Source organism: Rattus norvegicus, chromosome 6 (genome assembly GCF_036323735.1).
Source record: "Rattus norvegicus strain BN/NHsdMcwi chromosome 6, GRCr8, whole genome shotgun sequence".
NCBI lineage: Eukaryota > Metazoa > Chordata > Mammalia > Rodentia > Muridae > Rattus > Rattus norvegicus.
The window spans coordinates 25,991,424-26,005,272 of NC_086024.1; the positions used below are offsets into that span (position 1 = coordinate 25,991,424).

At 43.1% G+C, this 13,849-nt stretch overlaps 1 protein-coding gene across 10 annotated transcripts in view; it reads right to left on the bottom strand.

The window, feature by feature from the left end:
* Ltbp1 (latent transforming growth factor beta binding protein 1) overlaps nucleotides 1-13,849 on the bottom strand; it is a 395,722-nt gene that overhangs the window by 209,799 nt on the left and 172,074 nt on the right. For 4 of the 10 annotated variants that reach the window (XM_063262385.1, XM_063262386.1, XM_063262389.1 and 1 more), the window contains one exon: nucleotides 5,407-5,574. The exons of 2 other annotated variants lie outside the window; for them this stretch is intronic. In XM_063262385.1, the coding sequence (XP_063118455.1) occupies nucleotides 5,407-5,574 (168 nt within the window). Of the gene's footprint in view, nucleotides 1-5,406; nucleotides 5,911-6,000; nucleotides 6,061-13,849 lie in introns of those variants that run through there. 4 more of the 10 variants (XM_063262393.1, XM_063262392.1, XM_063262391.1 and 1 more) reach the window with 2 other exon arrangements.

The window sequence follows — 13,849 nt, forward strand, 5'->3', positions numbered from 1 at the left end:
TCTTTGATAAGGTTCTAGGCATTCAACATTACCCAGATGAAAGACAATCACTTTCTTTTACTGTTGTAATCAATCGCCTTTAAAACCAGAAGGTATCCTCCATATAATTTATTGGGAAGAAAATACAGTCTCCAGTTAATCAGAAACGACCCCCAAGGCATTTTCATGGATAAGCCTCAGGAGACCAATGCAATTCAACTGGCAGAGAATGAATGGTTCTGTATTTAAACAAAGTTTCAAAAAAAATATAGTTTCTCCACCCTGACCTGTTATGCCCATTCATTTAACACTTCACTGAGAGGCATCTTCCTCCATGGGAAACTGGGTTATAAAAGAGGTAGGGAAGTTTCCAACACAGAGCTTGAGGTGAACAAAAGAACGGTGGGGAGGCCATTCACTTAGAAAGTGGCCCTCGAAAACCACTGGTTTCCTACTTGGAAACAGTGAGCATGCCTTTTCTCTTGTTCAAAATGGTTCACAGGTATCGGCATCACCTTTCTGAAGAGCCTCATTCATGTGTAGTGAGAGAGTGAAGTTCAAATGCCCAAGACTAAAGTTGAAGGCACTCCATAGCCTCGAGCCAATCAATCTCCCCTGTCAGACTCATCATTTATTTATTTATTAAGTCAAACTATTTCCAGTTCCACAAAACCACCTGCGCTTCTGTCTTCACATCATATCTAAAAGTCTTCCTCCCTACACCGATTCCCCTTGCCCCTCATTCCTTTATGTAAGAAGACTTTACAATGTTTGGAGAGAGCTTCATTGCCCTGTCAGTCAATAAACAGGCAATGTCCACTGACTCCCTGTGACAATACACTGAGGAGGGGAGACAGCACAGCAGGCTGTACAGAGAGGCATAGAGGGACACACCTCCTCTCTCCAAACATCTTCTGCCAGCTGGAAGCAATGCTTCATCTCTTGTTCAGACTCCTGCTCAGATGATCCACCTTGTTCTAGGGTTCTATAGGCATCTTCTTCATCTCCTCCCTAGAGTAGTAGCTTTATGGTTTGTCCATCATATAAAACCTAATACCCTACTATATGCATAATTACAGGGTCAGAGGAAGCAATGCCAGATACCTCATTGTGTAGAACCTAGTACCCTGCTTTATGCATAATTACTTAATACATGGTCAGAGGAAGCAACATGAGATAGCTGGCAGTCCTTCAACACTACAGCATGCAAAGCTACTTAGTCACTTTCAATCAAGCTACAAATGCCTCTGCTTCTCACATCTGAAGACTATAGCTGCTACTACTAAGTTCTCTTAAATGAAATAACAGAAGGGAACATGGTTTCTAAATGATGGGTTTCTGTAGTTACTTAATGGATGTCCACGGGACAAGGGTCCTTTCTAAATACTCAGTGAAATAGCACAGTATAAACAGATGGCGAGTGGTTCCTGCTGATTTTCTATCTCTTCATCAGTCATATCAAATGGCAGTTTGGCAGTCTTCATGATCATCTACCTGCGACACCAGTGAGTCTTCAGCCACTGCTCTTTCTCCAGACTCATTAACACCTGATTTTCATCACACACACACACACACACACACACACACACGGTTAAGAAGCCATTGACCCAACATCTTTGGATAAAAAGGGCCAATCCACTCAACTTTAGATAAGTTTTCATTTTCAAAAGAAAGACACAAAGGAAAAAGGGAAGCAGAAATTAAATGGTTGTCGCTGGAAAGAAATCAGCATCGTTAGAAATGTCGCCTTATAGGCAGTGTGCTCAGTGTAAATCTTCTGTTCTCCGCCCACCTAGTACCCTGCACACAGTGAGTTTGTGCTAGAGAACTACTGCAGGTTCTGATAATCACCTCCCCAGAGGCCTAGCTCTGTTCCTTAGCATTTGTCTATGTGCTTTATTTTGTGTTGCTGGGACCTTGTGCCCTCTAAGCAAGCATTCTGCCACTGAACTATAGCCCCATCCCAGAGGCCTCACTTTTAAAGTCTCATTAAGCAGCAATTCTACTTCCTCATTCTCATGGGCGGAGGTTATCAGGTTTAATCACCACAGGAGAAGTAGAGAAGTACCTGCTGCCTCTCACATCTGCAAGCTCGGCTCGTATTAAGTACAGCACAGAAGCCCAGCCCGGAAGCAAGAATAAAGAAGGGATCCAAGGCAGGACCTGCCCCAGAACAATGCTCTGCACTGTCTATTGTGACTGCTGAGAATGGATGGGGTAACCTGGGACCACAGAGCATAGAGAACCAGAGCATGGCTGTACTGACGTCAAGATTCCAGCCTTTAAGTTAATTCATCAACTCTCCCTCTCCCTCCCTCTCTGATCTCCCACCACCTCTCTCTTTAGCCTTCCCACATGTTCCATGAGGTTTTCCAAGGCGTCCCCCTGATGCCCTGAAGTTGGACTCCAGGGACATAAGTATACATGACATGAAGAGATGGTTCCACTTTTAGCGAAACAGCTGGCTCGTGTGTCTAAGCCCAGCTCACTTAACTGTCTGAGCCTGCTTCCTTTTTGCAAAAGTTGGGTGATGGTAAGATTTGTTCCGCTCCATTCAGAGAAATGTAAATCACCAAGAAAATGTTATAAATTTTGTCTACTGTGGCTCTCGTTTCATTAAAGGTATCCTGACTGCGAACTTCATGTGATTTTCTTTGGATTGTTTTGGCTCCTTGGGGCAGGGATCCACAAACTTGAGCTTAAGATAAACTCTGCATACCAACTGCCATGGGGAAACAGCACCTGCTCTCCTATATACTGTCTGTGGCTTCATCCCTACACACCAGCAGAAGGGAGCCCTATGACAGTGCCGCAGCGCCCATGAATGCTGAAACTCATCAGAAAAATGTGTTGGGACAACCCTCTTTAGTACTTTTAAATATAGCAAGCCAAAGGCAGTTGTTAGCAATCTATGAGCATACGAATTTTCTTCAAATTATACTATTTTTCCATACATATGTCTTATTTGTCAAAAAGATGTATGGCCTTATACAAAAAGTACACAGGGAGAGAAAACAAACTAGGAAACTACTCTTTATAAATAATAAAGGTACATTACAATGGCAAAGTCCATAAGAGACCAAAGCATGTAAATATTATTTTTAGTTTTTCTGTGTTTTTTGGAGGACATTTTAAGACTTTGCTAAGTCATCTCTTTTCAGCAAAGATAAATTGCAAAATATGTCCTTTGAGCCATCAATATTTGAGCTGAATTAGAAGAATAAAATAACATTGGAGAGGAATGAAAGATTTCTCATAATTTCCATTGAGAAAGTGCTCACTGCAAATAGAGTTTTTAAATTTTTTAAATTGTGCTTAAACTTCTGAAAAGTTAAAAGGCAACGTCAATCCTTTTGCGGAGGGCTGAGGTCCGCTTCTGAACTGCTTTTGCAAGTTACTGTGTGAGTGACTGTGCCGTACGCTGCCTTCTGAATGGGCTGTGTGCGATCTGCCTCTGAACAACTGGGCAACTGCCAAGAAGGAGAGTGTGCAGCATGCGTTAACAAGCAGACTTCCTCTGTTTCTCAATGCCTTCAAATATTTAGTTTCAAAATGAATACACTGCAAGCCAGGGAAAAAAGTGACTACCCATTCAATTACCTCATCATTGCTATTGTAAACAGTCACCCTAAAAGCCAGGGGGATCAGACAACGCTGACGACAATGGAGGGGAAGCAGGATGGAAGGACTCGAGCCTCAAAAAGTGAAATGAGAAAAAAACCACCAAAGTATCTCCTGTCAGGAATTGCCCTCTCCCTTCCTCTCCTTGTTTTTAAAAAGAAAGAAAGAAAGCAAGGAAGGAAGGAAGGAAGGAAGGAAGGAAGGAAGGAAGGAAGGAAGGAAGGCCAGAAAACAATACTATTTATTGCCGATTTTAAGAGGCATAAGACAACTGAGAATTTAAATCAATAGTAGAGCATTTGCCGAGGATACACAAGACTACACATTGAATCCCCATTGTGACAAACAAATAAATAAGTAGACGAATAAATAATACACCTCACTGTGGAATATTTCAAAGGTAAGTTTTAGGAGTCACTACATATAATTCCACTGAACTTTGGGGATGAGAAGAACTGAGTCCCCCAAATCCTAAACGGCATGCCCTGCGGACTCCCTGGACAGCAACAGAATGAAGACTCCTGTGCGGCTGTCTGATCCTCACTTCAACTCACGTCCCTGGGCTGCTAAGCACTGTGTGCCTCTCGGCATCTAACAGCTAAATCCTCCTGAAACCTTTCCCAAGGACACCAGGCTCAGCCAGGAAAATGGCAGTACCTGGCTCAGTCATAGGCACATACTTTTTTTCCCCCAAATACAAATGATCATTAACACCATTTCAGCCTCGTTTCCACGCTGTAACAGACTAACCAAAGCACCAGTAAGGGCTTCAGGCTGCCCTTCGCTTTTTGTCTTGATGAAAATCGGTTGGAAATAGCATCCCTCTCTTGTACCCCTCAGACACGCACACTCCCAAGACTAAACAGCAATATTCCATAAAAAGACCAGATCTAGCCAGTGTTATTATCTGTCTGACATTTCGGTTATTCTTGTGAGTAACTCAGAAAGTAACACGGGTGTCTGGATTATTTGAGTACACATGGCAAGCCATAATTGGTCAAAAAATAATAAAAGGCCTTTTTTCTGAGTGACAAAAATACTGTATTGCATGATGGTATGGCACCAGGACAGCTTTCAGGAGACCGCAATGCTTTCTCCGCTTACAAAAATGCAGAAAAGAAACAGAATCTTAAAAGAGGAAAAAATCCCATTTATGCAGTCAGTAACTACTAGTTTATATTTAAAGTTTCTGTGGGCTGACAGCAATCCACTAGTCTCTCTTGTGCAAACTCATCTTACACATCAATCTATAATTCTGCCTCATGGTACAGAACAGACCTGTGGCAGGAGAAACAAGTCTACGTCCTTCCTAAACCAAAGTCCCGATTTTGATTGTTTTTAGAGAAAAATAAAAACTTGGGAGCATCATTATTTATGAAGGAAAATTTTTGAATTTCATTAAAGCTTTCCAGGTTATAGGGATCAAACCTAATGCAAATCCAATTTATTGATAAGGTCACAAAAATCTGGAACAAAGCAGTGCACGGCAGACATCCGGCTCTCACTTAGACACTCGCTCTCCTCCGGCCTCCCCTGTACCCTCCCATCACCACACAGCTGTGGAGATGCTAAGTCAGAAGGGGAGAATATGCTAGTTGCCATCTCCCCGAGAAGCCAAAAGTCAGGCTGAAAAAAAAAAAAGCCATTTCAGTAAAGCAGCTTAAAATTCCTCGTCAAGAGAGCACATTCCCCTTCAGAGATAGAAGTTCAAACAGAGGGAGACAATTGAATGGGAGGGTAGCCGAGTGTTCTACTCTCATAAAACCAGCGGAGGCAGGGGCAGTTAGGGACCACGGAGGAACTCACCCACTCGGAAGTTCGTGGCTGTCAGGGTGTCGGCTGCATGGCCGTTCTCACTAATGAGAGTGGTGGTATTCCCCTTCTGGCAGCTGTTGTGACAGTTGCCCTTGGTGCAGGTCACTTTACAGATGCTCGGAGTAAAGACCACCTTGATGCGACCAGTGTGGTTACTCACTAGGAGCAGAGGCAGACAGAAAAAGAATAACAAACATATCAGCTTAGTATCCATGAACTTGCCTTGGAAAAAAAAATTTTTTTCAACCAAAAAAAAAAAAAAAAAAAAAAAAGGAAAAAAGAAACGGGCACGAGAGGGGAAAGAGAGCCCACAGCCGGACAGGTTTCAGGCAGAGGGAAGCCTGCTCTGCTCGCTGCTCTCTGTCCAGTGGTGTCTCTGAAACAGGAGTAGGAAGCTTAACAAACAGAACTCCGGGATGCACTCCAAAACCACATTTGAAGTCGAGTCACTGGAGTGGGATTACTAACCACAAGTTTGCACTTTATTCACGAGCAGACAACGAGCAGCGTCCAGGGCAAGGCAGATTAAAGAGCCAACCCCGACAGGCAGATGTGATGCAAAGGGGGCTGCCCCCCACCCCGCACCTAATGGTGAATGAGCGCCTGTGTCCTCGACGTGCACACTTCCCCGTTTCTCCACTTGGTAAGTCGCTATTTGCAGCCCGACCCCTGGAAATGTGTCAGGCATGCGGCATGTCTGAAAACATCTGTCTCAAATCTCCTGGCACTCCCGGCTGAAGTGATCGCATCCTATGTATGACGCAGCTGTGGGAGCCCATTTCTTTCTCACACGTCAGGGGCACCATTGGTACATACGAGTTCCTAAAACCTGTATTTTGTTTTCCCCTGCACGGGGCTTATCAGAGAGAAAGTTAGGGGCAGTCGTGAGGAGAGCAGTTCGCCTCTCTAAAAAGAGCCCAAGTTCTCACCATCCCTGTACACAGGCCACCTGAAGAAGGAATTCTGCCATTCACAAGGTACTTTTATTAAAAGCCTGGTGCTATAACCTGATAGGCCAGCTGAGGTAGCACCGTATCGTACAATCGGTCACTGAGCCAAAAGTACACAGTGGCTTTGAATGCTGGCTCAGTTCTCATGAGACGTTTTGCATTCGGTTTCACCATTGCTCTAAAACATGAAAGAACTGAAACTGGTATTTTCTAGCCAGTCATAACTTCCAAAGTCCCCATGTGGGACCAGCCAACTATAGCTCACAGGCCAAACCTGACAGACCCACCACTTGGTTTCTGTCAATAAAGTTTTATTGGAACACAGCCACACCCATTATCTAGGGCTGCTTTTGATAACACAGCCCGATTATACTGGGGCAACGTGAGCTCAGCACATCTGCTCTTCTATGCTTGATCTCCATCTATGTTGCAGCAGATTATCGCCCCGTTTTGACTTCTCTGTGTGTGATATATCTTCTTCATTCAGGTCCCTCCTCTTTCCCAGCCCCAAAGCATTAAGTCGGGAGGCTGGCACTGATGACAGTGTCAGTGCCAATTTTAAGTCTTCTGAGAAACAGTGTCTTTACCTTGCCAGTCTGTGTGGAACTTCCAGAGGGGACCAGCGCTTAGTCAGCCTATCCAATCTCCACTCCCCCCATGCCTGACTTCTTTAGCCTGACAAGAATTGTATTTTCATAAAATCATCCAGGATGCCTCTAGAGACTCACAACGAATTAAAGTGTGGCTTAAACCTCAGTTTAGAAACCAAATTTTAACCAGAGAAGCCATTACGATTACAAAGTTGGAGTGGGGCCTCAGAGGCTTTTCTACACAGTCATCACTCATGCACTGATCGATCAGATTACAAGCACCAAATAGTGCTCCGGGCTTTACGTGACCGAGTCTCATAACAGGATGCTCATCATGACCAATCCTGCCATAGGCACAGAGTGATTTCTAAACCAAAATGTGTTCTTGAAGCAACTCATGAGTCCAAACACAGGTCTCCCTGTCTCACAATCCAACACCTCTCCCTCGTGACAGCCCTTCAGAGGCTCCAAGCAAACTGCCAGGTCATTGAAAGAATGAAGCTGAAGGAGTTTAAAGCCATCAATCAGCTGGGTCAGCCTCCTTCCTGCAATTTCTCGGAAGGAAAAAAAAAGCCCCACGTCCTTTTCAAATGATTTTCCCAGGAGGTTTTTCCTTCCCTAGAGTTCCTAACACTGGAGGTCAAGACATATTATTTAAGCCAGGTATGAAGATACATGCCTATAATCTTAGAACTTGGGAAACAGGCTGAAAGGTTGCTGTGAGTTCAAGGCCAGCTTGTTTTAACCCAGTGAAGGCAAGGCTAACTAGGACTACATAGCCAATCCCTACCTTAAGAAAAGGGGAGAAAAGAATTAAAGAAAGGAAGAAGAGAGAGGGAGTGGGGGGGAGAGAGGGAGGGAGGGGGTAGGAGGGGGGAGGGAAGGGGTTAGTTTAATAGATATCTTACTTGCAAACAGGGCTTCCAGCATCCTTCAAAAATGGTGTTGCATAAGCGGTGGCTGTCAGAAGTTAGAGCAGAGGCTCACAGTCTAGGCAGTAACTAATTTAGAAATGCAGGCCTAAGGACACTCTCAGAACCATTTGGCTCTGCTGACATAGCCCATATGCACCTGTACTGAGCACTTTAGAGGGCTGGGAAAAGATAACTCAGCGCTTGCTGCCCTATCCTGAGGACAGCAGTTTGGATCCAAGTACCTGTGTTGGGCAGCCCACGAACACCTCCAACTCTAGCTTCCAAGGCATCTGATGCTTCTCTCCATCCTTCAGAGCAACCCCTCCCCTCCCCTCACACGAAGATACAGACACACGAGAGTTTTTAAGAGCAGCACACAAGTGGTGAGTGTGGCCGTGTTCCAGTAAAACTTTATTTAAAGAAACAGTTTGCTGCCCTCGACTTTTAAATACATATGTGAATATTTCCAATTATCTGGCCATCTACCCTAGAAATTTAAAATCATACTGTCAGCGGCTGAACCGAATGCTTCCCATTTTTCAAACAGTAGCATAAAGAGGTCATCTTGGGCTCAATGTTGTCAGACCTCACTTACAAATATCTTGAGGACGCTGTGTGCATAAGCACAAGCTGACATTGGGGGGAGGGATGTAAGCACGGACAGGCAACAACATCTCTCTTCAGAAGAATATAAACTTGTATTTCTTCTGGCTCATGGTGCAATAATGAAATGAAATAATGAAATGTACCAACTATTCTGTCCTCTCTGGCATTCACTTGTAACACCAGCAAATGCCATACGAATGCCCAGTCCCTTAAATTATGCTTGCTTATATGAACTGAGACATCCAAAGAAAACAAGCAGTCAACCATGAGTCGTGCCTCACCTCAGAGCAGCAGTAGTCACTCCAGTGGCACTTGAGATTCTCCCAGCCTATTGTTTTAAAAAACATATTTCTTTACGTGCGTGTGTGTGTGTGTGTGTGTGTGTGTGTGTGTGTGTGTGTGTATCAACACTCATATTGTCTAAGAAGCAGAAGATACATGCCTTTTCATACTTCCCCTTGTGTTTTATAAGCTTTCTGCTAGAATCTAATTCTAAAATAGATACCGGTATTCTCGGTGGGTCCTTTTGGTCTTGTCACAATACATTTAATTCTTCATAATGATTCTTCATAATGACTGGCCAAACTGTCCAAAATCAGTATCAGAAAGAAAAAAAATTAACACTAACCAGTTATTCAGATTCCTATCAGGGTCTCAATAAGCAGTGAGTACACTAAACAATTTCTACCTTCCTAAGGGAGGACTGTACATTTCAAGTACACAAAACTGTGGTCTACCAGTGAGAGCTTCAACTTCCTCAGATGTGAGGAGTAAAAGCCTATACTAGTCACCATCCAAGAGTCTACTCTGATGTCACTAACCATGGATGTGAGCTGTCCTCCAAAAGCCACTGAGCTATAGGAGACATGCTCATGACTCAACTGTTACTGAGGGGCTCTTGTGTCTTGTATATGGTTGCCAGAAAATGTTAAATAAGTAAAGTGACTCAGAACTGTCCTAACATGAGGAGCCCATCACAGGACCAGGAATCAGGTTGCTGAAGGTCTTTTCTGTCTAAAGCCCTGCTTCATAATCAGAGAATAAGGCTAACAGAGGTTAAAGACCCTGGTGGAAAGCACCTTCTAGCTGATGAGAAGTAATAAATCTGAGAAGCAAAAAGGAGACCATTTGGGAGTTAGCACGAAGCTCACCGGACAGACAGCTTTTGCCCTTGTTCTGAGAGAAAGCGAGTGTAATTTTAAAAGATCCTTGTAGGTAAATCAGCCCCAGAAATCTTAAGCAAGCACTTTAAGACCTTGAATTTTAGGGGCCTTGGCTAAACGTGTTGAGATTGCCTGGAAGCATGCAGCACCTCTGCCAGGCCTCCAAGTCAGTCAGTCAAAGACGCTCAAGAGTCAACATCCTGTCTACAACTTCTGCCAGACCCTGCGTGAACTTATACCTCCAAGAAGAAGCACTGACGGCTGGCTCAAACCACAGACATCCAGAGTGAACGGCAAGTGCCACGGAAGTAAAGCTGATACCCTCCCAAGACTTATATTTAAAAAGAGGGAGGGGGAGTTTTCATTTGTGCTGCACAATTGCTACCCGAAGAGAAAATTCAAAACTATGGGAATCATTTCCGACAAATAGACTTCAGCCTAGAAAATGAGTACAGTTACCATCTTTCAATCATTGGACCAAGATGTGACCAAAATCCAGGGCAGCCAGAGAAATAAATATAATAAGTTTAAGCCTTACTTCAGATGTCATGAACAAATAAGCCCCCTTAGCATTCACCCAGAATGCTGCACCAGCATGTCAGCCATCGCCCAACTTAAACAACAGGAATAGCGTGTACAGGCAACGTTCATCAGAGGCAGCCTCTCAGATGAAACTCCATCACACTGCCATTAACTGAGGCCCATCTGAAGAGACACTCAGGCTCAGTCAACATAGTGAACACATCCTCCCAGCTCAGCAAGAGAGAGAGAGAGCCAACAGGTCATGCACCCACTTGCAGTCCATCACGTGTCCCAAGGTCAAGAATTCGTTAGAAGACAAATATTAAGAGTATCTGAGACTCTTTAGCCCAATAGGGCTTTACCGTCCAGCTCCAGATTTAACTCCTTCTAGATTATTAAGAGAATGTTCAGAGAGTGTTCTGTGTTCTTCAAATAAAGTGGAAAGGAGCAATTGACATCAAATCTACTACGTCATAGGGTAATGCCTAGGACTGGACAATCTTCCAAGAAGGAATATCCTATGAGATTTCTCCTCTGAGTTTGTGCAGGTCCTCCTTGTCACACAGGTGACTAAACTCCAATGACTGTTGATCCTTCTCTCCCTTCCCAGTTCTCCCTTAATAATCACTGGAGGGAACAGCATACTGGTTATATATTTCTCTGGAATGCACATACATAAATAATATTTTCCTTCTATTTAAACACAGTTATGAAAATTGCCTTATGGAAGAACAGAGAGAGAAGTAGAAAATTATATTCAGCAAAATAATAAATTCCTGTGTCTGGCCTGAGGATACTGCTTATCAAAAGGCAGAAGTGAGGGGTTTGAGGAATGGCTCTGCTGACAGAGAGCTTTCTAAGGAAACATAAGGGTCTGAGAACCCACATTAAAGAGAGAAAAGACTGTGAAAGAGGATGTGTACCTTTGATCTTGTATTCTCAAAGCTGGAGTGATGGAGACAGGTGGATCTCTTGGACTCACTGGCTGGCTAGCCTAACCAAATGGCCTAGCTCACAACTCCAGTGAGAGATCCTATTTCAAAAAATATGTTTGATGATTCCTGATAGTGACCTTTGTCCTCTGCAAGTGCTCTCTCTCTGTCTCTCTGTCTCTCTGTCTGTCTCTGTCCCTGTCTCTCTCTGTCTCTCTGTCTCTGTCTCTCTCTCTCTCTCACACACACACATACACACACACTCATACACACACTTACACACATTCTCTCTCTTTCACACACACACAGCAGGAGTCAAATACATATGGTGTTTTAAAACATAAATGTAAATGAGCCCCTCCAAATGCCTTTTTGAGATGTGCAGACTCTACCAATCCCATGCTCTCATTATGACCTCGCTTACCCTCTCACTGAGAAGAGAGAATCTAAGGACACATACTCATTAGGTGACCTCTGGCTAAGTTTCCCTGCCTTTCTGTGGATAAAGAATGTTAGCCCACCCAAGGTCAATTCTTCCACTGGACACCAGACTCTGTCCACTCTGGCCTTCTCGGAGATTCCACATACACTCCCTTTCATCCTCATTAGCAAGCAATCATACTGCATTGTTCTCATGTAATTCTATTCTATTCTCCTCCACTCTATTCCAGACAATGTTCCATTTCTCTAACCTCCTTAATACAAAGCTACCAGGTCCAAAGGGTTCCCCATTCCTTCTTAAAACATCAGGACTGCTGACTTAGTACAATATTAAATCTTGATCCAGTTCAAACTGGACTACAGGATTTCTGGCAATTAGATAGAAACCAGTATTGCTCAGAAACTTGAGAGACTGGTTCCATCTGCCAAAAAGAGTCAATCCTCTTACCTCTGGCAGACAAATGGACAAATGGCTACTATGGTGCCTATCGGCATGTTGAAGTCCATGCTGGCCTACAGGCTCCCTCGGTCTCACAGGTACCAGTGGTAAGTCCATGCTAGCATCCTATCCCTTCCCCCAGCTCCTAGTCCTTCTTATAACAGGACTATTCTCTCTGAACTCACTCTATCTTATCTTACTCTTTCTTATCCCCCAGCCCTATTCTATTCCCTCTCTCTTGCTATCTCTTTGTCTCCACTATTCTGTCCTGCTCTGATTCAGGCCTGGCCATGTCCTGTGTGCTGGCCATGTTCGGTCTTCTTCTTCTCTCTGATCTCTCTTATTTATTTATATTAGCTGCATCACCTAGTGGTCATGGTATCAGTTTTTTACCAAGCCCCCTCACCTACAAAAGCTATCTCCTGACTCTCTGACCATTTCCTCTTCAGTTTGCTGAAATCAACCAGGCTTTTTTGTTAATACTTAACTGTACATACCTTTGAGAATGTTGCCAGTGGACTCCACATTGCCAAATCCAAAACCAAATCCCCTGGTCTCCCTTGTTCCAATGTCTACCATTTATGAAACACTATAATACCACATGATGCATATTCCTCATTTGAGTTCTATTGGTTCAGTCTATGGGACAGCCCCAGAGTTCAGCCTCTATACCCTTCTCTTCCTTATACAAAATTCATAGATTGTGCTGTTTCATGGACATAAACACCATCTTTGGATTTCTGTGGAGTAACATGTAACAGTAGCCTATATTACCTTAATCTTATACATATGTGTTTATTCTTATCATATGAGAAGAAGCATTCTAAATGCATATGTGCACACATAAATGTATGTGTCTCTATAGATACACATGGACACACACACACACACACACACACACACATACTTGTCTAGAAAGGTATTTCAGTTACTAGCATGTTAGAGCAAGAGAAAACAGAAACCATTATGGCTTGCAAATTCTGCAGTTATTGATAACTTTTCCCTTAAATCATTAAAACATTACTAAAATAGGTAATGACTTTTTTAAGTAAAAAATTTTAAATTAAATAAAACCAAAAGAAATAATGAACTAAATAACAGGAAATAGAATTTCTCAGCACATTTTCAAAAGAAAAACAATTTTGTTACCAAAATTTCACAACATATTATGCAAAATAATCTATGACAGAAGACTCCTTTTATTTCAAAGATAAAATCTGGGGTTTCTCAAGGCATTTGGTTTTCATGTGTTTCTGACTTTCTAAGGATTCATTCACTGTTAGCACATCATTGTGTGGATGTAATAACTCTTAGGGAAGTAGTAACAATATTCACCCCAAAAGACAAAGACACTTTGGTTCTAAGTTCAGAGAGACAACCTAGCCAAAAGAACCTCCATGAAGACACAAGGCTTCATCCCCTAGTTCCATGTATTTCAGGTCTAGTTTGCCACATCATGCATTCAATCTGTGTTTTACTTTGAATGGAGAACTAAAAGAGAGGGCTCAGCTTGTAAAGTACTTGTGGGGCAAGAAGAGCAAGGACTTGTGCTTGGATCCCCAGAACCCAAGTAAAATCCAGGTGAGCATTTTAGCCCACCTGTAATCCCAGCACTTGTGAGGGACAGACAAGGAACCCTCAAGGTAAATGGATGAGCTAGAGAAGCCAGAATCTACAAACTCCAGGCAGATGGAGAGAGAGGCTCTGCCTCAAAAAATAAAGCATGCTATCAAGAAAAACACCCAAAACCAACCGCAGATCTTCATACACTTGCAGCCAAACATGAACATATGCATGCCCACATACATATGAATATATACTCCACCATTAAAAACAAATCAATAACAACAAAAATCAACAACTCTGTTTTCCCCTCA